Source organism: Seriola aureovittata, chromosome 12 (assembly GCF_021018895.1).
Source record: "Seriola aureovittata isolate HTS-2021-v1 ecotype China chromosome 12, ASM2101889v1, whole genome shotgun sequence".
In the NCBI taxonomy this organism is placed as follows: domain Eukaryota; kingdom Metazoa; phylum Chordata; class Actinopteri; order Carangiformes; family Carangidae; genus Seriola; species Seriola aureovittata.
Window position 1 is genome coordinate 23054555 of NC_079375.1, and position 25671 is coordinate 23080225.

At 43.1% G+C, this 25671-nt stretch overlaps 1 protein-coding gene across 8 annotated transcripts in view; it reads right to left on the reverse strand.

Moving 5' to 3' along the window:
- Nucleotides 1–25671, reverse strand: part of rnf220a (ring finger protein 220a) — a 174862-nt gene that overhangs the window by 14629 nt on the left and 134562 nt on the right. For 3 of the 8 annotated variants that reach the window (XM_056390756.1, XM_056390758.1, XM_056390761.1), the window contains 8 exons: nt 24110–24158; nt 20193–20288; nt 17384–17426; nt 14831–14955; nt 12885–13011; nt 5682–5925; nt 5296–5351; nt 5011–5122 (listed from right to left, as the gene is read on the reverse strand). In XM_056390756.1, the coding sequence (XP_056246731.1) occupies nt 5011–5122; nt 5296–5351; nt 5682–5925; nt 12885–13011; nt 14831–14955; nt 17384–17426; nt 20193–20288; nt 24110–24158 (852 nt within the window). Of the gene's footprint in view, nt 1–5010; nt 5123–5295; nt 5352–5681; nt 5926–12884; nt 13012–14830; nt 14956–17383; nt 17427–17590; nt 17817–20192; nt 20289–24109; nt 24159–25671 lie in introns of those variants that run through there. The other 5 variants (XM_056390759.1, XM_056390762.1, XM_056390760.1 and 2 more) reach the window with 4 other exon arrangements.

Genomic DNA, 25671 nt, shown 5'->3' on the forward strand with positions numbered 1-25671 from the left:
TTACAGGAACAAACTAACCACTCAACTCGGGTTACAACTTAAAATGTAAAGTATTCTGGGGTCAAGGACTAAACAATGATCGTCTGTCTGAGTTGGCTCTTACTCGGTGTACCAGTGAGTTTCCATGAATGTGGGTCCCGGGAGGAGACAAGTATCACTGACATTAGCTTTATCAAAGCAGAATCCTTTTCAATCCCTCATCTGAGATCTGTAATAAGCTTTTCAGGGCAGATTCAGAGACGCTCTGGCTCAATGTTCTGTAGCTCACCGTCAGATAAGCAGCATATACTGTGTTACATGTTGATAATATGTGAAGTTTCATTTTGGCCTTGCGTCAAGTTACTTATGGATGTCCCGACTTACTTTCCTGTGTTGTTCTCCTGCACTGTGGACTGCTGATGTCAGTACAGCACTCTCCCTCCGGTGATGGGTATTTACTGGCACGTATTGTACATCTGTTTGCTCCGTTTGTGTTTCTGTTAGCGTCAGTGAGCTCGGTGGGGACGAGCCCTCGGGGCTGGTTGGTTCTTGACTGAACTTGTGGCCTTGATCGGAAGATCTGGCATCATAAAACCGCAAGCAACCAACACTTAAAATACAACTCCCAGTCACACAACACGCTACTACTCCACCGTAGTTACTGCCCTGTAGGGCTTTTTTTGGATGCTGTGTAAATGTTTGTGGGTGAAAGAAAGTGATACTGCAGTATGTTGCTATCTGGAGTCATCCCTAAAAACAAGAAGCAGGGAAGCCAGACAGAGACAGATAGATGGCTCCGTCTCCCCTCTATTTAGCGCTCTGTCCCCAACATGTGTGGGGCTATTTCTCATTTCATTAGTGTGCATGTGTGTATGTGTTTGTGTGTGTGTGTGTCTCTGTGTAGCTGAAGACCTCTACCATCCATCTCAATCAGCCCTGTGTCTTAATCTACTGTCTACCTACATTTCAGCCTCACTCAGCTTCCCTCTCAACACAGGGACGAACGAAATGAAAAACATTACAATTAATAAAAAATACATACATTTCGGAAACTGTCTTCTAGCAAATGTTTTATCCACCAGGTGGGGAGAAATACATTTCTCACATGTATGTGCTGCGAAAATAGCAGCAGTAAATCTCTTTAGAGCATCATTCTCTGCTGCACCCTGTTAACTGAGGCCTTAACTACACTGACACACCATGATAAAACATTTAAGTCACTATTGATTTCCCCTGCCTCAGCCCGATGTGTGTGTGTGTGTGTGTGTGTGTGTCTCTCTGTGTGTGTGTGGAGGTCTCAGATGGCAAAAGGGAAGGGATGGGGGGGGCATCTTGTAAGTGCCTGAGAAAAATTGAGAAGGAGGACTGGGAGAAAAGAGAAATGGGAACGAGGAAGAAGGGAGAAAGAGAGAGAAATGTGGCTCAGGGCCAGAACAATAAAGAGAGGAAGGAGCGAGGAAAAGGCAGAGACCGGGCAGTGTGTGTGTGAGTGAGTGAGGGGGGGTGGGAGGGAGGAGGAGGGTAAAAATCTAGCTTCATCACTTCCAAATTGAGGACAGATTCAATTATTTGCAGAAACCACATGGAAATCTCTCCGCATTGTTCCAGCTGGAGCACCAAATTTGGCAGCAATCGCATTGGCGGCATTGGAGGGGCCATTTATCTTGGAGGGGGAAAGAGCGTCTCAGGCGTTGTACGTGTATATGTATGTCTGTGTGTGTGTGTGTGAGTGAGAGTGTGTGTGTGTGTGTGTGTGAGCTCATTTATCTTGCAGGGGAATGAGCAGGGGAACGAGGACGCCCCGGGAGGCGACCAGATCATTACCCATCTGGGATCAGAGACAGAGAGAGAGATTTCACTAACGCTGCCCTGTGCAAAGCCCCACACACACACACACACACACGTACACACACACACTCACGTACGTACACACACTCACGTACGTACACACACACACACACACGTACAATGTATCAATGTAACGAAAGGAGACAAATCTCATTTTCATTTGGGGACGGAGGGACACAGAAGCTCCACAAATACGGGCATTTATAGCGAGCGGAGAGGAGTAAGGCAGGGAATTGTTCCAGCCAGCCAGCTGACTGCTTGTTCCAATGCAATCATTCAGCATCTCGTTGGCTCCCTTTAAATGGATACTTAGATTAAGGCGTGTTCTGCTCCAGGTGGCCCCTAAGACCTCCGGCGAGAACATCATGTTGTAACACCCGCAAGCTACATTTGGAGCCATAAAAAAAAGTCGTAAGATCTGATTGTCTGAGGAGAAATTAATATTTATGCCACCTGACAATAATCTTTAGGTGAAATTTAGCTACGGGACGCACAAGCGGTTTGACTGAAATGTTATGAGATTTTTCTTCTTGCTAGAATTTATTCCCTTACTGTTATTAGTCTGAAGTAATGTATGTTCTGTGGCTGGAAAATTATTATTAAAAAAAACTAAAATAAAAACCTGACATTTAATCGCAATCAGATTAAAGATGTCGTCCACCTCTGACATGACGAAGGCTAAAGGGCAGAAAGGTTTTCACTGTTGCACATCTCCAGTCTTCGGCTCACATTCGACCCCACACAGTCACGAGTCCCTCCACAGATCGCATCTTTATATTCTGGCCTTTGGACCTTCATTACTTCCTGCTACATCAACGTTACCTGTCGTTACACAGGTGATTTTTTAACCTCGCACTAACAATTGCGTAGCGCCTTAAAATCAAGTGACTTTCTGCTGCGGATTCACCGATCTGCCCTTTTTCTCTCCTGACACACATTCTGAAATCTCTCCTCAGGACATCAGCCAATATAAACAGTTTGATATCACTGCTCTCTTCCTGTCTCCTAAGTGGAGACTTGTTTATATAAGATATCAGATTGCTGTGGCAGCCTGCCTCTGCTGAGTAAATGTGAGTGAGAGCAGATATTAGTGAAGTTTTGTAACGACACTGACGAAGTAACCTTATCGTATATGGATTGGTCACGTCTGGCCGGTACGAGATCTAATTAATAATGTCAGTATCTGAGCTGATAATTACTTTCAACCTTAAGGCGACTGTTATTAGTTATATATGTCCATTTATCCACCGGCCCCCGTTCCAGAACTATGAAGATCTTTCACCTGAAAATCAGACTAAACTTTGAAACGTGTGGTGACTTTAGTAACCGGGTCATCGGTTCAGGAACTTCTTACAATCAGCACACACACATGTGGCCGTGTGTTTGTGTTTTGCAAACAGGGCATCAGGAGCAGGGCGACGCTTCCTCACTGCCGATGATGTTGTCTAGTGAAGCTGTCAGCACCTGCCTGACCGCCGCCCCTCATCACAGCCACACTGACCACTCTACATCTCTCTGTCTTGTACACAAACACACACAGGGACGATCACACCGCAAATGATCCAATTCATCCCCTCGCTCAGCGAACACACACACACAGCTCTTGCCTTGTGGAGCTGTTTCTGATCAATACACCTCGAGCTTATTCACCAGTTATCTCCGGTGCTGATATTTAATATGAGTAACACACACACACACACACACACACACACACACACACACACACACACACACACACACACACAGGGAGGCCATGCCATTGATTCATTTAAATGAAGCATTTATCACATGCAGCCCTCTCAGGGGTGAAAGGGGACGTGTTATGTAAAGCTATAACCACGCAGGTTGCAATTACTTCTAAAGTAATATTTCAGTGTGTGTGCTCCGATAACCAGATTGTGTCACGGGTTTACTGGTCAGCCGGCAGTGTGGCCTTCCACTCAGGCAGTGACAGAAAAAGACAAGGGGTCGGGATGGAAATCAACAAGCTGACAGCAGAATACGGACCCAAGCTCTCTCTGTGTGTGTGTGTGTGTGTGTGTGTATGTGTGTGTGTAACTGCACGGGGCAGACAGACAGGAGAATATGTCAGACGTGCAAAAGCAACCAATCAGCCAAATCCCTCCTTCTCTTTGCTCGCTTGCCCACTGATGTTTCTCTCTCGTTCTCACGATGAGATGACCTCTATTACCAATGCAGGAGATGGTGGGTGTGTGTGTGTGTGTGTGTGTGTGTGAATGTGAGACAGTTTACTTGTGGCAGAATATGGATGAGGAGATAGAAATGAGGGAATTACAGAGCACTGGTGTTTCACGCACAGTCCTAATGGATAGGACAGTGTGTGCGTGTGTGTGTTTTTTTAACCTAACCAGGTGAAGGGATTTTTTTGTACTGGCCAGTTCCAACATCAATTTAGACAGTTAACACTTGGAGTTATCAGTACTTCAACATACAGTCTCATTCATTCGCTGGTGTTTATTAAAGGAACATTCCACTGATGTTTTATTCCTTCTGTCTTAAGCGAATAAAATTGAACAGAAATTTGCGATTTGGTTCATGATGTTGTGTGATTGTGGAGACTTTGTCAATAAGAATCTGTTCCTTGCATCCGAACCGTAGCCAAGCCATTAATCAGACAACACAAAGAAAGTCTAAGCACTGTGTGATTTTCAGCCTCCAACTTGAAAACTATGATAGTAGCTTATTATCATGCATCGTGTCTGAACCGTATGTGTATGTGTGTGTGTGAAGTGTGTTGAAGGCCTGTGTGTAGAACCAGTGTGAACAAAGATTTGCTCTGACACTAGTGTGCGTCTCTCTGTTTGTGTCTATGTCCTCATTAATGACTCTAAGGCTGCTGTGCGCTCTAAGAGAACACAGCTGCAGAGAAAATCAATACCTGGAGAGACCCTCCCTGACACACACACCCACACACACACCCACACACACACACACACACACACACACACACACACACACACACACACACAAAAAATGTATAATTTATGACTCTCTACAAGTCGAAGTAAGAAAACTCATCACAAAGTCATAGACCACCATGACTGTCTGTCTGTGTGTGTGTGTGTGTGTGGTCTAACAGTGCAGTGGCAAATGTGACAGAGTAATTCTCTGTCTCACCTTTTACAAATACTTTGTGTGTGTGCAGATTTCTGGGTCACCTACTTTTCGATCTCGCTGTTTTTACAGGTGCGCGGGGCGCAGGAGGAAGAGGAGGAGGATGAAGGAGTGCTGGGGTCTGTCTTGCTGCTCTCCCCGTTGCTTGTTGAAGGCATCTCTGCAGACATACACGGTAAGGCAACACGGTTAGCATTACACACCTGCACACTGCGGTTACTTAAATAAGACCTTTAATCAAGGGCTCCATCAAAGGGAATTAAAAAAACGGATTAAAAAACATACAAATAAAATGTCAAAAAGAGTAAAGTCTCTGTTCTCCTCTGTACTTACCATCACTGGCCCATTTGGAGAACTCAGGCGTTATTCTGTTAGAAGGCATCCCACCGCTGCAACACACACACACACACACACACTAGTATGAGCAAGACCTTAAGGATCATCTACACCAGTACAGTGAACAACAACACAACTGAGACGATTAGTCCATTAAGAGACTGATGGAAAAATAATCTGAAACTATTTTAATTATCAATTAACTTCATTTAAATAAACTAATTTAATTCATTTTTCAAACAAACAGCAAAAAAAATTTAAGATTTTTCTTTTATAAATTTTGGTAAATTGAATTTACTCTGAGAAACTGGAATGGGTATTTTTCTGTGACATCTTTTACACGTGATTCATCGATTAAAGTAGAAAATAATGTGCAGACTAACTGATAAAGCGCTATGTGCTGGTTTAATTGTCTTGTAGTTTCGCCTTCGTACTTGAGCACGGCTCCCCGTAGCGCCTCCCTCTCTCTGGCCTCTCCTTGGTCCTCTCCGGCTCCAGAGCAGGGGATGACATCGGCCTCGGTGTACTGGGCTTTGCCGTACTCCAAGGTGTCGTCTCCGTCCACGTCGAGGTCGGCGTCGCTGTCCGCCGCGCTTTCCTTGATATTACACGTGGCAAAACCTGTTCCTGTGAAAACAACAACAAGACGATTCTCAGCAGTCATTTAGGAAGCAGGACACTAGGGAATCAGTGAAGACAAAAATACCACATGTGACCTTTGGCCTCTGACACACAGTCTTCCCTGCACATAGTGCTCCCTAATATCAAAACAACGTACACAAATCTAATGTATACACCAACAACTGTAGTGCCTTACTCCAATTACAGGCCTCATGACTTCCCCAAAACACAACAGGATACAGTTTTGGTCAACAGGCGCTAGAACTGCCACGACACACGATCAAATACAACACAACTGCGAGTCACTGCTGATATGAGTCCCGTCAATCTGCTCCGTCTCAACTAAATATCGTTGTTGGAAGATTTTGGTTAAAAAAATAAAATCAGTAGAAATGTAATTTAAGAAACAATTCAATCAAAAATAAGCCTGCAGACGTAAAAGACCTCTGTTGACTGTTTTCAAGACGTTGCACAACTTTATCTGAAATTCAGCTCGGCTTATTTTTAGATCACCTGGAGGAAGGTGAGAAAAAGAGGAAAATTTGGTTGAGAAAGAGGGTGGAGAGAGAGAGAGAGAGAGCATTTAGCCATGGGGTGAACTGATGAAGGCTGACACTTTACCTGTCAATCTCAGAGAGAGTGAGAAAGGGAGAGGGGGAGAGAGAGAGAGAGAGAGATAAACCCAGTGATGAACGCTCAGACAACCCCTTACCGCTGCCTGACTGCTCCCTTCAGCTCCACTTAGCCACAGAGCCGCTGTGTCTGTGTGTGTCCGTCACTTAGCGCCGTCTCTTCAGTGTTTGTTTGAGACTGTCTGTCCCTCTGTCACTTAAGCCCTGTCTCACCAAACCCTTCAAAGTGTGTGTGTGTGTGTGTGCGCACATGAGTGCGAGTCTGTCTACCTGCCACTTACACCATGTCTATCTACCATGCAAAGGTAGGTAGGTGTGTGTGTGTGCAAGAATGTTAAAGTGTGTATCTCACTTACACCCTGACTATTTAAGCACTTGAAGATAGGTAGTGTGTGTGTGTGTGTGTGTGTGCGTGCACTTGAGTTTCAGTTAAGATGAGACTGTGAAGGTGTCTGTGTGTTTGTGTCTACCTGTGACAGGCCTGACAGCCATCTTATTTACACCTATACCAATTTCTACAAGCTCTCAGCTGGACTAGTGTGATCGGTGTGTGTGAGTGTGTGTGTGTATGTGTTTGTGTGACTAGAGTGTGTAGGACCAGATACAAGCTAGACAGAGTTGACAGCCATCTTATTTAACCCTCTGTCCCCGTGTGTGTGTGTGTGTGTGTTGCAATACTAGACTTCCTATAACAGTTGGTCTCAGTGCACTGCGGTGTCTCACTGCACTATAGCGTCTTTGTCAAAGTGCAAATCAGCTGCTAGGTCTCGTCTCCGAGCTTCTTCTGGGATTTAACCATCTGCCGCCGCTTTTAGTTTAACCTAACTCTGACTCATTTCACTCTTACTCTGGAAAACATGAAAAATAAAAATGAGCAGGGAGAAGAGAGAATGTGAGTGGCCGAAAGCTGCTGTGATAAAACACGCCATCGATGCTGAGCCATTTTTACAGCAGGCCCATGGTTTTTAGTGATCAAATAAAAAGGACCTTTTAACTTTTATTTGGTCTCAGCGGCAGAGGGGAACATATGGGAACAATGGCAGCACAGTGTAAATCTAGCAGCCCGTTAGCTCTGCTCAGCTACTGAGGGTATAAGTTTTCAGGGCAGAAGACGAACAGAGCTCGTGTTACTTTACACAGTCAGAGTGACGTGATGAAACGTTTAGACTTCCATGCATTTTTTCCCAATCTTCAATTATGACAAAGTTCACGTTCTAATGTTCAAACTATTCATTTTATATTATTCTGACGGCACCTGTGAGCGGATCATGAACCGCCTTTAGTCCTTATCGGTTACTAAGGTCTGAATGCACCTTCATTAGACCTCTCTAGAGCTGCAACAATTAGTTGATTAATCAATTAAAGTAAAATTAAAATAAACTGAAAATCTTTGACTTTGGTTGATTTGAACAAATCTCCTTGGGCTGTGGAAAATTTACAAGGTGTATTTTGTACTATTTTCTTTCATTTTCTACCAGTGTTTCCCCTCAACACATTCAGCAGCAGCTAATATTCACAACGATGCGTAACCACCACTTGTACTTGTACTGTCTACACTACAGAAAGTTAAAATAAATTACACTAACTCATGTTGAGAGAGAAACCATCAGTGGGAAAAGTCCAACACTCGGCCGATGATGTAACTCCATCCCTGAATCACTCACTAACTTCATCACTCACTCAGTCACAGACATTCATGTCACTGAGGTCCCGCTGAAAACAGTGAAATAATGGTTGAATTCAAAATAACAAAAACAGTACATTTTTTTCAATTAGCCTCTTAAAGATGAAAATGATGCTGTTTTTTTTTCTTATTACTGATACACATGTATATCAACCTACATATCTGTGGTGTGTTCACTGTGAGTACACGTGTGTCCTGATTCCTCTCCGTGTGTGTGTGTGTGTGTGTGTGTGTGTGTGTGTGTGTGTGTGTGTTTCCACTGCTTTTACCTGTCCCTCTAAGCAGTCTTGGCAGGCCAATCTAATCTGGCCAGGGAAAGGTCAGCCCCACTCTAACTGCCTTTCACTCACATTATGCACCAACCCCCCCCCCCTTCCTTTTTTCCTTCAGCTCTCCTCCTCTTCATTTCTCCTTTCCTCACCTCCTTTTCACTCCTTTTTTTTGGTATCATCACCTTTATTCTTTCACATTTCTCCCGTCTGCCCTCTCTCCACTCTTCTTCACTCCCCTTGCTTTCCGTGGCGGTTTCCTTCTTTACTTCCTTTCCACCTTTTATCGCTCTATTTTTCCTCTCTACTCATGTATCACCTGTTCTCTCTCTCTCTCCCTCTCCTGTACCGGTCCTGCTCGATGAACTGTTTCCTCTCTTTTCTGCTAGATAGGACAGGATCAATACTCACACACACACACACACACACACACACACACACACACACACACACACACACACACACACACACACACACACACACACACACACACACACACACACACCATCTCCTACACAGCCGTCATTATCATAACCAACTCCTGAATTATCGTTAACTCTTAACATGCTAACTACACGTTTTATCGTCCGGGTTACATGCTTCATGACGGCGACACGGGAGACGCTCAATTTACATGCATGTCACCACAACAACACTACAAGTGCAGATCTGAGGAGACAGGCGGGATCAAAGGACTCATCAGGCTGACTGGGAGCCCGGATCAGCCCATCGACCGACCTCGGCGACATCCTGTTACCATAGCAATTATCGGGACCCCCTAAGACGCAGAGAAGAGGGGTGTCAAAGGTCATCGCACTATCTTTCTGCCATTTACAGGTCACGAGGAGAGAGGGAGAAAGATGGGGGAAAGGGACACAGACACAAAGACATGAGACGGCCATCTTTGAAGTCCGTTTACAAAGAAGAGATTTCTCCTCGTTCTCGATCCCTCTGGGCCATCTCAACCTGCAATAATCCCCCTCTTCTTCTGCTCTGTCTCTCAGGACGGCCTCATATCAAACCTCAGGATCTGTCTGTCTGCCTCTCAATCTGTCTCTCTGGTGCTACACTCGGATCAGATCGGCTATTTTTGTTCCGGACTTCAATTACGGTTTGTGTTTTCAAGCCCGGCGAGCGCTTTGTGTTCAGGAGTTTCTTTTCCCATAATTTACTGATTAACGGAGGATTATTATCATAGTTTTGGCCATCACTCTTACCAGTAATAACACTGTACTCACCAAGTTAGGAGCTGAGATGGTGCTGATACTATTAATTGATTAATTAAAAAGCAGTTGGCCTTTTTTTGTGCCAAGTATCAAACGGTATCAAATGTGAATGAGACATCAAGTGCCTGGTTTAGATTTACGATCTTGTTCGCTCGTTGTGTAATTGGACGGTTCCTGGTTCACGACTAAATGTAGATTATTTTTTTTGTGCAGGCAAAGTTTTTGTCATGCTGCTCATGTACCACTTGAGAACGTATGATACTTCTGTTAAATGAAATTATATATTATATAATAAAGAAAGTATTGTTTAAGTACCAGGGTCAAATCTCCGGTCTCATATTGGCACTAGTATCATAAAGGTGTGAAACAACACCCTGTCCTATTATAAACACAAGAAACCACATTTTTTCTTTAATATACAGACATTTTAATGTATCCTGAAAAGTTATGGAGTAAAATCTAGTTACTTTCCAGCTCATGAAACAGAGACTTAGTCCACTAGACAGATAAAGAAAGCTCTCTGTCTGTGCTATGAGGGTCCTTTCAACCTGCCTAAGCTGGTGCGAGACACAGGGAAGTCTTCCCTCACACCGAGTTGAATCATAAACTGATCTTGTTCGATTTTTTCCCCCCTCTCCCTTCCTCCCACCAACCCTCCCTCTCTCCCCCTCTCCCTTGAAGGGGCCTCGTTCCCTCTGCCTTTCTTCCTCGCGGTCTCAAAGGGAGGGAATGATGGTGGCACTTCACAGAGGGATAGGCCGTCTCTTCATCCCGCCAGCTGAGGAGACCCCCTGCAACATCTCTATATCCGTCTAGCCTGCCGAGAGCCCGCTGGATTCAGCGACGCGTGTTAGAACCACCGAGGAGCTTTCAAGACAAAATCCACCTTCTGAGCCTTCTGCCGAGTGTGTGTGTGTGTGTGTGTGTACGTTTCAAGTGGCTCTCCCCAGGCCACCTCAGTTATCTGTGTCACATCACAAGGTGCCCTATTAGAGCGCGGCAGAAGGGTCCTGTGTCTGCTCGTTTAACGATGTGAAAGAGAGATGGACGGATGGAAGCGGCGTCGGGGAGATGGATAGACGGGTGGAGAAGCCACCTCCCACCCCACGAGCTCCTCTTTGGCGCGGTTTAGTTGAGATTTCAACATTGATCTGTCTTGTCTCCTCTCTCTCTGGCTTGCAGAGAGGGAGGGGAAGGGGGGAGAGAGGGAGGCAGGTGAGGCTCAGCGTGTGTGTGTTTAACAACGGATCGAACAGGGAGAGGAGGAGGAAAGCAGGAAGAGGGACAGATGAAAGCAAAGGCAGAGCCGAGAGAGTCTGAAAGAGCCTCTAAAGAGATGACAACAACTCTTCACCTCCATCTGTGCACTTCTTGATGGCTCGCCTCCATCTCGCCGTCTCCACGTTTTACACATGAACACAACTGAGGCCGCAATGGGAGGCCGGTGTGGCGCACAGGGCAGTTCAAAAACATACAACTGCATGGATCCCAACAATTAAACAGAAATAAAAATCTGCTTTCTTTACAGGCACATTAGATGTCTTGGTCTTAAAACGGTTCTTTTAGCAAGGTCAAGCAAACAGAGGCGGATTTTTACCCAAGAAATGTTTAAAACTCAACATACATGATGGTAAGTAATGTTATTAGAGCAGCTACAACTCATTGTTCTGCATTACTTTACTGTTGTACTGCACATCAAAACTCAAAACGAAATTTGTTTCGTATGGAGCAAAACGTGACTGAAGAAGTATTGAAAACATACTCAGATTCATACTCTACTTATTCTTTTCATAAGGCAGTTCTGGATTAAAATCCTTTTGCTTTGCCAATTTTAGATTATTTCATTGAGGGGAAGCTGCTTGTGTAACAATATTTGTATTTGAAACTGCGGTTGAAAAACAGGAAACACAGATCTTGTATCAGCACTAATTTTGATGACAATACCCAGCCCTTCTTATACTTGTGGAATTTACGCATCCTTGCATATGTTGCTGAAGTAATTAACTAATAATCAATTAAGCAATTTAAAGGGCCTACTGAAAATTAATCAACATGGTTGACGACAGTTAATCGTTAAACACCGTGTCGACACTAGAGACACAGCGTGAGCAGCAGCAACAGCTTCATTGCTCCATCTGTGTCTACTCACGATGTGTTCAGGTACAGTCCTGAGTGTCGGTTTTGGAAGCGCTCAGTTTCCGAAGGCCACAAGTGACATGTTCAGATTTCTTACTTTGTTTGACCAAAAACCAAAGATGTCCAGTTACTACTCTATATATGAACAAAAAGTGGAAAATCTTCATATTTAAAAAGTTGGAACCAGCAAACTTTGCTTATAGTTGCCAATTAATTTTCTTTGATGTTCTATTCATTCAGACACATTCCCACAAAGCAGTAAGATCAGCTGTGCCCATGAGAAGATTCAGACTGCTTATTATAAATTAAACATATTGAAACTACAAGTCTGAGAAGAGAAAGAGACAGTGACAGAGTGGAGAGGGAGCACTGCAGGTGTGTAGTGTCACACAGCAGCTGCTGTGCTCCCCAGTGACCAGCTCTCCCATCCACTTCTATAATTGCATTCCTGGGCTCACACACACATACACACAAACTCAGACTGGTGACCAGCGGGTCAATTGCCCAGCTAAATGTGTTTTCCTTCCCCTTACTAAGAGGGTTGTGTAGGGCCGAGCCAAGCTGAGCTGGGCTGACCCCGGGCAAACCCACTCTGCCACAAGACCACAGGCACCATTACAGCTCCCTGGTCAACACTGGTCTCACAGAACTAACACTGCTCACAGTGGACAGGAGCAGAGGGGATGATGGATGAGCAGAGAAACAAAGATGGAGACAGGCAGACAGAGAAAAAAGGAAGGAGAGAACAAACAGGGAGCTGGGCTGATCCTGTCTACACACTGCAAAACCGCTGTTGACTGGACGCGACCGTGGAGCCGTGACAGGTCAGTCAGTCATCTAACAAGAAGGCGACTGGACACCTACATCATCACACAGCGCACACACACCTGCACTGACAACAGTGCTGCTTCAGAAAGTGACAGGACAGATGGGAGAGACAACCTCCCTCCGGAAGCAAAGCGATCATTTGAAACACTACCGCCGGGTGTTGTATGTGTTGAGGTGATTGTGTTCGTACCTCTGAAGCCTCCCTCCAGCAAAGCTGTAGCTCTGATCCTCTTCTGCCCCGCCCACTCGTACTCCTCAAAGCCACGCCCGTTCTCTCCATCCATGTCTGCGGAGTCATCGTCTAACGCACCCTCGCGCTGACACACAAACACAAGGACACATTAATTGCAGAAAAAAAAAACCATAGATAAAAGAAAGAGGTAATGTTTTTTTTAACTGTTGTAACCTACAGTATATGAATTTAGTGTGGGGAAAGAGCACACTTGCACGCCTGTACTGTACCAAACCATGTGGAGCTGTGATCAGGACCTGAGCTGTTGGCATGCTGAGGAAATCCAAGGGATAAGAATGTGCAAGGGAAAAGACACAGCTTATCTAAAGTCGCATGTTCAAAGTTCGAGGTGTTGAACATCTCTAGCTGTTTTCTTTTTCTTTGGTAGCATTTTAAAAAGGAAAGAAAGGAGACTGTTTGCTCAACAGCTTTGTTCTGCTGTGCTTGTTGTAACTATAATGAAGTCTACTCCACCCTGGAACTGTCTCAAATTGATCGGCCACTAAAAACAATATGCTGACAAATGTCCAAACTGCGTTTCACACGACTTTTACTTTCTGCAACTGCTTCACAATAAGGATTCAATTCTTTAGCCAGATACTAAAGAAATATAATTATAAATTCAGTTCATGATCTTGTTTCTTAAAACATTTTTCAGGATTTAAAAAAAAAAAAGACATCACAGCTACATCATTTTCAGGAACAAAGGCGCACTAAGCCTTGCCTAACAAGACATTTGAACCAATGAGTTAAAAAAGAAAAAGTGATGGAGGCAGTTATGTTTTAGGTCTGCCTGTAATCCGGAGCCACACAGTGTGGTGCAACACTGATCAGCATGGTAACAGCTCCCGTGGCAAGGTGCAGTACTGGAACAAAGAAAGTGTGCTACTGAAAGAGAGGTATTAGTGTCTCTACAGCTTTATAATGGACAGTAGTCAGCGAGGTGAGATACAGGAGGAGTGGTGATTAGTGGAGATGACTTTTTTTTTTGTGGTCATTGTTCTACCCTAAAAGAAGGAAGGTATATCCTCAGGAAAAAAAAAATGCCACTACAAAGAGGAGAGGTGCCCCCACAGCGACAGGAAGAGACCGTCACTGGTTGGACATATTTTTGTGTTTGGGCTACGTCTACTGCAAGCAAAGTCTGACTGGCCCCAAACTACGGAAACTACAGATGTGATTGTTAAGCTCACGCAGGAGGAACATGCCAATGAATATGATGCAGACATGTCATATGGGATAAACCGCAGATATATGAGCTACTTACTTACTTACTCTGATTTATTGTAAATGCAAAGTTTGAAGTGGTAAGCTGGATAAATTTAGTGAATGCAAACAACTGTGTAAATAGATAAATATAAGTTAAAAAGGCCTAAAAATGACACAGCACTGCAATCATCCAGTGATCATTATGCTTATTTTCATGAAGGGAATTAGCATGTTTAGTTAAGCTTAGTTAATCACTCAGTTAATATGTGTTTAATTGAAAAAAAAAAAAAAAAAAAAAAATAATAATAATAATAATAAGTAAAATTTGTTGTATGTCCAAATTGAATCATGCCAGCAAAACTGACTCTGAAAAGTGAATGAAAATTAAACATGTAAAAATGTTTCTGTCATGTGTTCTAATATGTTGTTTTCCAGTCTTGCAGACAGTTATTCCCATATGATGTGAATGCAGAACCGCCGTTTTCAGAAAGTCAAGAGGTGGTCAGTTTCTAGATGGATTATTACTGTTGCTACAGGTCGGCATCTTCACTACAGTACAGAAGTGATTGGACAGCGTCTACAGGAAGTAAAGAGGTGACTGGTCAGCATCTACAGGAAAAGAAGGGTTGATAGGCTGTCCAGACTGGCGGTAGGCGGGGGGGTTGGGTGGGGGTTCAGGGCCCGGATTGTACTACCTGGATCAGGCATTGTTCCACATGTCTACTCATCTCCTCCTCGCTCCCAGCCAATGGGGCGCTGCACAGCGGACATACCTGGCCCCCCTCCTCAGGCTTCCTCCTCTTCATCTTTCCTATACGGGCTGGAGGGAAATCAAAGAGAAAGAGAGACACACAGACAAACTTTTAATGTCAAGTTAGTTTTAAATGACTATAAATATTTAAGTTTCCCCACATGATGACATCACTTGTTTCAAGGCACAAGAGATAATAAAAAGGGCTTGAGGGGTGTTCACGTCAGATGAATGTGTTCCTTGATTGCATGTAATATAACTCCCCAACAGGCCTGTCCTCTATTCTCACTTCTGTACAAGCCTACGAGCTCGAGAGAGGGCTGAGCGGGCTAAACTCGGCCCCTCCTGAAATGTGTTAAGAAACAAATGACAAGCGCTAGATGTGCCGATCTCAGTCCTCTTCTCTAATGCCACCCCTCTCCCTCTGTTTCTTCCTCTTTTCCTCTCCTTGCCTCTTGTCACAGCCCCCCCCCAAACCACACACACACACGCATACACATTTAATTAGAAATTTAACAGAGCAGAACAGCCGTCATTGCGCCCCGAGTCTCTGTCGTTTTTTCTTAACTGCAAATGGTGCATGGGGACATTAATTTTTAGCTGGCTGGGAAAGCAGAGGATGCCAAGAGGGACTGTGGCGAGCGACAGAGGGAGAGGAGGAGGAGGACATAAGGCAATACGCCATTACTGCAGGAGGAGAAGATGGAGGGAGTGAGGCTGGGAGGGTTAAAATGAGAAACAGCCTCCCCCTCCTCCTCGCCAATTCTCCCCTGACGCTAATCGAGGGGAGCGTTGTTAAATACAGAAAGGAAAGGGCCGCTAATTAGGTCCGGCAGGGATCTCTGCCCTCCCTCAGCCGTTATACCGCACATGAGAATGATTCCTGGTTCCGCATGAGGGAAGAGAGAAAGTAATGGAGGGCGAAGTTTAAACTAAGTCTTCTTCAGCTCCAGTCACGGGCTCTGAATTAAAGCAACTTATCTGTGCGATGCATCAAGACTAAAAAGAAACAACACTGTAAACTGGCACTTGTGTTAAATATTATGGAGCTTAAACAGGTCTCTGTTCAACCTGAGGGCCGTATTAGAAATTCAGCACTGTGGACCCAGGCTCATGGAAACACAAGACAGAAGCAGCGAGGCTACAGACAGGGTCTTGTGCTAAAGGGAATATCGAGGAACACCCTTACTTTGTAAATAATGATCACAACCAATGACAAGGTGCTAAAAAATAATATGCATTAATAATATGTGATTTACAGTCACCAAGAGGGAACAATAATACAAGGTGCTTAAAGGAATATAAACTGTATTGTAAGTGGTTTCTGTTGCTCGAATTAGCATCGTATGACGGGGCTTTTTCACAGCTGAGATTTTGCCTTGTCAAAGTAGGAATTTATGAAGTCTTCAATGATGATTCACAAAACCTTGGAAAACTCTGGTGTGAGGGCTGTATTGTAACTGGTCAAGTTAGCACTAGTTTTTTTTTTTTTTATTATGAAGCTGGCTAGAAACTCAGAAGCCTCAAATTCAAAAAGTTCCTCCTGTTGGACTGTTTTACTTTTTCCTAAAAGTATCTCAGAGCTTAGCCCCAGTTTGTGCCTCTCATGTTACCATTACATTAGAGTCACTTCTTTTCTTTCACTGAAACATGCTAACCAGTTAGCCCCAATAGATGGACCGCCTCACCACTTTCCAATCCTGGCACTAATACTGCCCTGAAGAAGTATTTGGCTGAAGCTCTTGCCAAAACTGGTGAGTAAACAGCTGTTAATGCTAACGCTGGCTATGTGGCAACAGAAAAACTTACAAAAAGCTCCTTTGATTAAATAAAATGTGGAGGCAATACATGAAAGGCACAAACTGGAGCTACTGTGGGATAACATGTACATTGAGTTCATCAGGCCCTGGATCAGGCATAAACAACAATCACGCCACACAGTGAAAACTTCCAGTACAAAACACTTATTGTCACCACTGATAACTGGGTCGATGTTTAAAAAACGCGGATGTTACAGATACTGATCAACAGAAAAACCTGCTGTGACAGCCACAAGTGTCGTCACATGACACCACCAGTGAGGGATGATGATGGGACATATACAGTTTAATAGTAAAACACACCAGCTACCAACTAATATAGTCTCCTGAGCCTCGACACCTGTGATATCATGTTTCTCAGTCATTTGTGGTGATGATAAGTAATTATTAGATTGTTATATCCATTTAAACTGATGGAAATTTACTGCTAAATATATAAAATGTACACTTTATATGGCACTGTATATCTATTTTGCTTTATTTTCTAAAGTATTCTACTTTATCTCAAGTAAATCCTAATATTTTTCCAGTTATTCAATGACCAAAAACCAAGTCTGAGAACAATAATAAACTCTTAATAAGAACATTAAGATGAAGTGACTGCGTTGTACTGATATAATGTAAATGAAAAGCAACATTAAGTGTGACTCAGGAGATGAGAGGATGTGTGCACATACCATTCAATCTTGTTTGCCTGTTTGCCCGAACTCGTAAAAATGTCTGCAAGAAAGAAGAAAAAAAGAGGAGAGGGAATAAACATTAGATACCAAAGAAACATTATTAAATGTTAACAAGGACAAAGATAACTTTTCAGAGTGAGATTGCTTTGGATGCTGAGAGGCTTGTGTAGAGGTGACTGGGGCACTGTAAACAACTAAACCTACTTCTCTCTTGTTTTCCAGCTCCTCCATAACCTGTCGGCTTCCCGCCACAGCTCCTTCTACAGCCGCTAAAACTCGCAGCTGTAAATAACCCGGGTGTGTCTCCAGATACTCTACATCGCTGCAAACTAACGCTTGTGTCTAATATTTAATACGGATGGAAAAGGATTGAAAGTGGCGCCCGTATCGGCAAAAACTACTCACAACCGACGCCATGTTGGCTTGTTGTGATCACGTGACGCGCTAGAGGCGGAAGTGGGGAAACGTCACATGTTGTTCCGGATGTCGGCCGCTGGGGGGAAGCAGCGGGTTTTATTAAGCACTTTCCTTTTCAGTAGTGCTTTTAGTGTGTCCATACAGACTACATTAGATACATAACTATTGTACTACTACTATAAATAATACTGCTTATATATGCTTATACAAAAGAATAAGAAGATTTTGCCCTAAAAAAAGATGTTACTAAGCTTGATAATTTGGTGTTTTTTTGTGGAAATGCTCCACTTTTCACTCTTAAAGAGTAGTTTCCTGGTGGTTTCTACACATATTTAGTTTTTTTTTCCTTTCTGTGTGGAGCAGATTATTTAGTTTTGTGACAGTTACTAAACAAGTCCTTATTATGCAACTGTAAGTGGTGGAAGAAGAAGCCTATTCTGATCCTTCCAAACCAACAATGTAAAAATGCTGCATTCAAAATCCTGTTTAAGTACAGATCTATCTACATAATTACCAGAAAACTGTGCTTGTGTATCAAACTTATAAGTACTCATTTATGCAAAAAAAAAGAGCCACATATCAGATATTGTTTTAACTACTTTATATACAGTTCGATAGTTAAGTCCAGTGGTTCCCAACATAAGGGTTGGGCCTTCTTCAAAGGGTCATGAGATATATCTGGGAAGTTGTGAGAAATTAATGGGGAAGGTAAGAAGGAAAAGTTCTGCTACACAAATTTGTATTCATTTTACATTTTTGGGTCTTGAATGTGACAAGAGGCCTCAACCATCTACTGTTTAATGTAAAATCTGCGAAGCAGCTTGTAAATGCAACTATCAAATAAAGGTAGAGTATAAAATAGTACAGCACAAATGTGGTGGAGTAGAAGTATGAAGTAGCATAAAATAAAAAGTACCTAAAAATTCAGATACTATCCACTGGCATTTGTGCCGTACAGTTAAATCATACATTTATCTAAGTGAATCTGTAACATTTGGGGTCTACAGTAGTTCAAGAGGCCTGGGGTAAATTCTTTGCATGATTAAAAGCAACAGTCGTAACAATAAAATTATAGCATTATGAAATAAATTAAGCGAGGTCAGATTTCTTCATCCTCTCCACCCCTGTCTCTTGCAGAATGTACGCCTCAGGTCTACAGGGATTCAAACCCAGAGGCCCGCATGTCTTTAGCTATATGTGCTGACTAAAGCACCCCCAGCTGCAGTTATGGATGCCCTCTCTTTGACACGGCAACAGTGAGTAGGTAGCAGTTCAGTCCTCTCACCGCCGGCCCATCGTCCATCAGCGAGAGCCGTCAAACGGCCAGGGCCTCCTCCTCCTGATCTGGCCCTCCATTCATCTCCTCACTGCTTCCCTCTCTTCCCTCCTCTCCCCTCCCTACCTGCACTTGAGTTATAGGCCCACTTGCCATGCATCGCCACTACTACCGTATCATTATGATACACTCACTGAATGGCTGCAAGATAGGTCAGGTTTTTAGAAGATGGGAAGAGGCAGAGAGGAGAAGAGCACTGAGACGGACTGACAGGCAGAGAGGAGGTGGCAAAGTCTGCCATTATGCTTCATTTTCAGGGTGGTAAAAAGAGTCACCATTGACTTAATCATTTGTATAATATAAGGTGATTTCAGCAGTTTCACTTAATGAGAAAATCTACTTTATCGCTATAAGGTCTTTATGAGCTGTGTCATCCTGAACGTATGGATGTAACGTCTGCATGGACTTAATAGTTCTTATTTTATGGTGTAAGGGGGGAAACCCACTTAACCCAGAGATACATCATGGCCGGAAGAATTACCCGAACAAACTTTGATGAATATAAGAGATAAAAGCAGTCAAGGAGGGCTTTAAAGACAGCTGAGATTTAAGGAGAAATGGCCTGCTGGTCAACTTAACTGCTGAAAGAGCGGAAAAAACAAAATCTACCATCATCCCCTGCTGTACGGTACTGTTATACATCTGTCATAATTAGGGAAATTCACAATTTGATTCAGTACTTTATGGATCTCTGGTCTCACGATTTGCTACGTTGATAAAACAGCCAAAAGAAAGCAGCACTGAGAAGGTGCCATTTTCAATTACACAAAGTAGAATATCAGAGTCTTAGGAGGGCAACACTGATGTTTTGCCTAATTCATTGTTTTCTCAGCAGCAAAATACTAATAATATCAGGTAATTAGGTCTTTGATTTAGTTCCTGATATTCCAATATACCTGCATACCGCCTAAAAATGAAGGTATTCATTTGACTGTGGGAGGTCTTTATATTTATCATTATATCATGGCCACTGAGTATTCTCAGTTATGAGAGTCTGTGTGTGTGTGTGTGTGTGTGTGTGTGTGTGTGTGTGTGTGTGTTCGTGAGTGTGACCTGGTATCTGTCGGAGTGGTGGGCGTCTTCAGAGGACAGAGGCGAGACCACGGGAGACTCTCCCTCACGCTTGATGTGCACCGACAACAGCATCGACTAGAGAGAGAAAGAGAGAAAGAGAAAGAGAGAAAGAGAGAAAGAGAGAGAGCGATAAATAAAATGTCTTCTATATGCAGATGATCTTGTTATATTATCACCTCAGGAGCAACGATTACACCTGCACCTGTCCTCGCATGACAGTTGCTGCATGGGAACAATCAATAAACATGGACAAGGCAAGAGTAATGCTGTTTCCAAAGAAATTTAGACGTAAAGAAAACAGATACAATTTCACTGTTCACTGCTTGTTACCCCTCGGCCTGGCTTGACAATAAGATCATTTGAATGATTTAACATGGCCATGAGGTCCCCTGGCTTTTCATGTTATTGCATTGGACCCAAAGCAGACGAGGCTAAATGTTGTGAGGAAAACATTTACGTGTTGGCTGCTGAAATTTTGAAGTTGTGGCCTCAAATGGCAGCCGAAGGACGAATCAAGAATTTGACAAGCAGTCAAAATGGAAGAGCTGAAAGAAGTTGAAGTGCTAGTTTAGGTGTAAACATTGAATGAAGTTGAAGTGTCAGTTTTCCTTCCCGATACCTGAACTATCAGTATCGGCCGATACCGTGTTCTGATCCGATGCCACTGTGTTTAAAAAGAAATGTAACAGCTGTATACCAACCCTGTACGGATGTCTTATTGTTGTGTATCATGGCTCCGTTTGTAAAACCTGAACAAATACATGCATGTCAGAGAATCTTTCTTTTATTATCTAATTTGACCTTTAGTCATGAAACCTAAAGCTAGGAATAAATAACACTTCCCTACACTACACTAGTGATTTTGGAAAGAACTGCAACAAAATTAAAGGGTTTTATCAAATGAACAATGATAAAAAAAAAAAAAGGTAATTAATTACATTTCTGTCTTATACTCGATCTCTTACATAGAAAAGAAAAAAAAGAAGAATCTTTACCCTTGGACTATTCCATGAGTGTTATTGCCACAGATGCTGAGAGCGACACGTCATTGATGATGACTGTAACCTGCCTGACTTTGTCTATAAAATCCCTTCCACTGATTAGAGTTAATGTTTATGGGACATTAAGAGGAGTTAGGGAAGAACGAGAGACTGAAAAAAAAGAGGAAGAAGAAGGAGATGAGGAGGAAAGAGGAGGAAGGGTAAACATCTGAAAAGGAGGAGAGTAACTGTCTGACATTATGGGACACTGCTTGTCCATAAATCTGTCTCACAACACTTTGCACACGCACACACTCTCTCTCTTTCTCTCTCATAGACACACACACACACACACACACACACACACATAAAAGGATCCCAGCTTCTAACCCACTCTGTGACAAACACAATCCAGGGAATTCCTCAAGTGAACAAGAAGCAAACAGATAAAAAAGAGAACAGGAGCAGAAATGAGAGGCAATATCACTTTTTTTTTACAAGGCTTAGTCCTGACACAGCTGTGTGTGTGTGTGTGTGTGTGTGTGTGCTTATATTTTCATGTGTGCCTGAGCTGCTGCAGTTTTTTTTTTTACAAGGCAGCTATGAAATATTTGTATTTACAGTCGTCTCCTATTAATCAAGTGGAAAGGGGCAGAGCAGAGGCTTAAGTGCTCGACAGCAGTAATCTAATAATAATATGTGAGAAATGACCAACCTCCAGTGCTGCCACAGTAAATTGGACATTATGCATGGTGCTTTTATGCCTCTGTGTGTGTGTGTGTGTGTGTGTGTGTGTGTGTGTGTGATCTTCGTTTCCTCTTTTACCCAGGTTTAAAAAGGTCAGGAATCATTTACCTGGGGGCATCTGGGAATATGCTTAAGTTTTATCATTAGAATATGACATTTAACGCTACTCTACGTTATAAATGAACATCTTCCATTGAAATTTTGGTCTTTTAAACCAACCAATTAAAGCCACATGCAAAGAGACTGGCTACAAAAAGGTTGCATTTACAGGATGATTACAGTGAATCACTGGTTTTGCACCTCACTGTGCAGAAACTTTAAGCATAAATTTGACTTAATATGGTAAAACAAAGTGTGTTTTGTGAATTTGCATTGTAGAAATATTTAACATTTTTATTTCAGGAATTTTTAAGTGCAAATCAATAGTTAAAAATATAAAGAGAGGCAAAGAGAAAAAGGTGTATGTGTCTAAATCTCTTCAAGTGCAAGTGCAATGGAATATTATCTGACATGGGTGTGTGTGTGTGTGTGTGTGTGTGTGTGTGTGTGTGTATGTATGTGTCAAAGGGTGTGTGCCTCTACAGATGTAATATGTTTCTCCTCTAACCCAATCACCTTAGCTTAGCAAGCGGGCCTAACACCCCCATAAGGAGGTGCGTTGGGGTTAATCTCCGGTCCAACAGGGTTGGGTGGTGCCTGCCGGGGAGGAGACGACAACAACAGGCCCGTGTGCTTCAGACTGGCCCTCTCCATTCTCCATGCTCTGCTGCTGAATACTAAACAACGGTGGTGAGATGCGCAGTCACGGTCGCAGAGGAAGGCCAGTGCTCACCCCTCAACCCTCGCTCCGTCTGCCTTTCTCAAGTACGAGCCCACCCACAGTGCCGTGAGCACTGCTCTAAGCCTGGGTTGGCACCCAAAGGTGTGTGGGAATGAAAATGCATCCCCCCTGAATTATACTACAGCTCTCATGTGGCATTCCTGTGTATCTTATATGTACTTGTTTTTTCTGCGGCGGGGCATCTGACTTTCACATGGTTGTTTAGGTAGAGATGAAAAAACTAACATGGAAATGATAAAGCACCTGATCGCTTCGGGGGTTCTTGCAGAAAACATTGACACAGGTCTTAGCAATAGAGTAGAGTAATTCAACTGCATATTTTCAGCCATATTGGATTGAGTTTGTCGTATGATATAACATAAAAAAATCTTCATTTTGGATTTATATATGCCGGTATAATGTCCAATACCACAAGCATGCAGCACCCTCTACGTCTGCCCTCTATTCTAACCATCTTGTTATTTCCTATCTGTCTTTTTCCTTTATCTTATCACATCTATCCACAGGCCCCGCAGCTTATTCAAGGTCCTCTGCATTGCGAGTTGGACTTTTCCATTAAACCTACTGTAGAGAACATGTTAAAGACGTGGAAAGGTCTTCGTTTCCTCTTAGAAAGGGGTTCTCCGTCTGGCAGCTAGTGATGTGTTCGGATGAGTTAGTGGAGGCAGACACTATAAGGGAATGCTACTTGATGGCATCATGAATCCGACTCTTCCTACAGTTTGACGTTATCTGTCTTTTTTTTTCTCTCCTCTTCCCTCTCTGTCTGTCTGCGTCTCTCTCTTTGTCTCTCTAATTGGAACAATCACAGTACAGTGCCTCTTGGCCCGGCTGCCTGTTGGATCACAGGAGACTGGTACTTTTGTGTGCCTGTGAGTGTGAGTGTGTGTGAGTGTGTGTGTGTGTGTGTGTGTGTGTGTGTGTGTGTGAGATATAAGACAGAGGCCTACAGTACAGATGATGTACCCTTAGTGCAGCAGAGAGGAACAGAGTATCAGCATCACAGTATCAGAGTAACAGCTCTGATAGATGGACACATGCACACATTTAATTTTGTATTTGCATTTCTTTTGTTGTTGTACTATATCAATGCTAATATAAACAGTTTTGATGTATGGCCATGTTACTGATCACTTGTTGGCATTTTTGCCTTTAATAAAATGTATAAAACAAACGTGCACTTAAATTTTAAATATAAAATATAGGTGGAGATAAAAAAGAAACAGGAAGATGAACGACATGGTGATTTCCACAGGGATGAACACAAACACAGATGTCACGTTACATGTTTGCAAATGAATATTATATGAAGATGAGGTTGATCTCACCTTAGGGGTTCCTGGAGTGGTCACTCCATCCTTGGGTGAAGGGTTCTTACTGCAATAGGGAAAAATACAGAATATATATTACATGATGCAGTTTAATCTGATTACACTTACTGTTACCAACATACACGATCTCTGGGGTTGTGTGTTTTTGGAAGGTGTTTCCCTGATCCGTAACACCAAGAGATCTTCACACATCCATTCACATTAATCCACTGGTCCTTCGTTCTCTCTTACTCTCTGTCCATCCATCCGTCCATCTGTCCATCCATCCATCCTTCCTGAATTCTACCGACAAAACAGACTTCTGATCTTTTTTCTTTTCCCATTTACCCAAGTGCTTTTCCTTCTTGAGTTTTATTTCTTCTTTAGTCACCTGTTTTTCTCTCTCTTTTTCCCACTTTTCTCTCTGTCCCTCTTGCCTCTCTCTCTCTCTCTCTCTCTCTCTCTCTCTCCGATTTTCACCCGAACACAGAGATACATTTCTCTGAGCCTCTTCAAGTGTTGCGACAGGCTTGACGTTGACAAAGCGAGACAGGGTTGTCATGTTTGCTTTGAGACCCTGTTAGCACTCCAGACCTCCTTGGACACACACATAAGCACACACACACACACACACACACACACACACACACACACACACACACACACACACACACACACACACACACACACACACACACACACTGACAGACAGACAGACAGACAGTGGCAAACCATGGAAAGAATGGTGCCTGAAACTGAATTGAGCGTGACCTCTAATCTGACAGCATGCCTTGGCAGACAAGGGATTTCCTTTTTCAATGGATGGATGGGTGGATAATAAGAATAAGAAGCCTTATTTATATGTCACTTATCTGAGAGAAGAATTTACAAAGTGGTGCACAAAAAGGCAGAAGAGCAAGACAAGGAAAATGTAAGAGCAGTGTGATATAATGCATAGCTGCACAGAGTTAGGAAGGAATACATGATGAGACGAGGGACGGATGTATGAGGTGCTGTACACATTCTGTGATATAAGGTGTACTGAACGCCATTTTTCTTTACTGAACAGAAAGGGGTTTAATGGAGAAAGATAACGACGGCATGATGGGAAATGTAGGCTTTTGGAGCTTGAGACTAAGTTTTTGGGATATCTTGGCCTCAGAATCAAAGCTGCGGCGCCTCGATTTTTCTGTCTTTTGTGAGTCGTTCAACTATTGAATTGCTTGAGTACCCTTTTAAAGGCCCATTCAAACAGCAGATGGACTGCCTTTTGTTCCTAAATGGGATTTATTTCCAAGTGAAATGGAATATGTGGGCTGGGTATAATCACCAATGGGATTTGATTGAATTCTCCAAAATTTGACGGGAATGTCCAAGAGTTATGAATCAGATCTGTGTTGAGAGAGTGATGAACAGTTAGCCTCCTAGCTCCTCGCTACGCAGGTGGATGAAGAGGATTTTTGGAAATGTAGTTTTTGCCAGCTAAAAACCAAACACAACACCTGCCGCTGTTTGCTCTGCTCGAAGCTGCAACCTTCAAAGGGAGCAGTCAGGGGCTAACGACGATGAGCAGGGTTAGC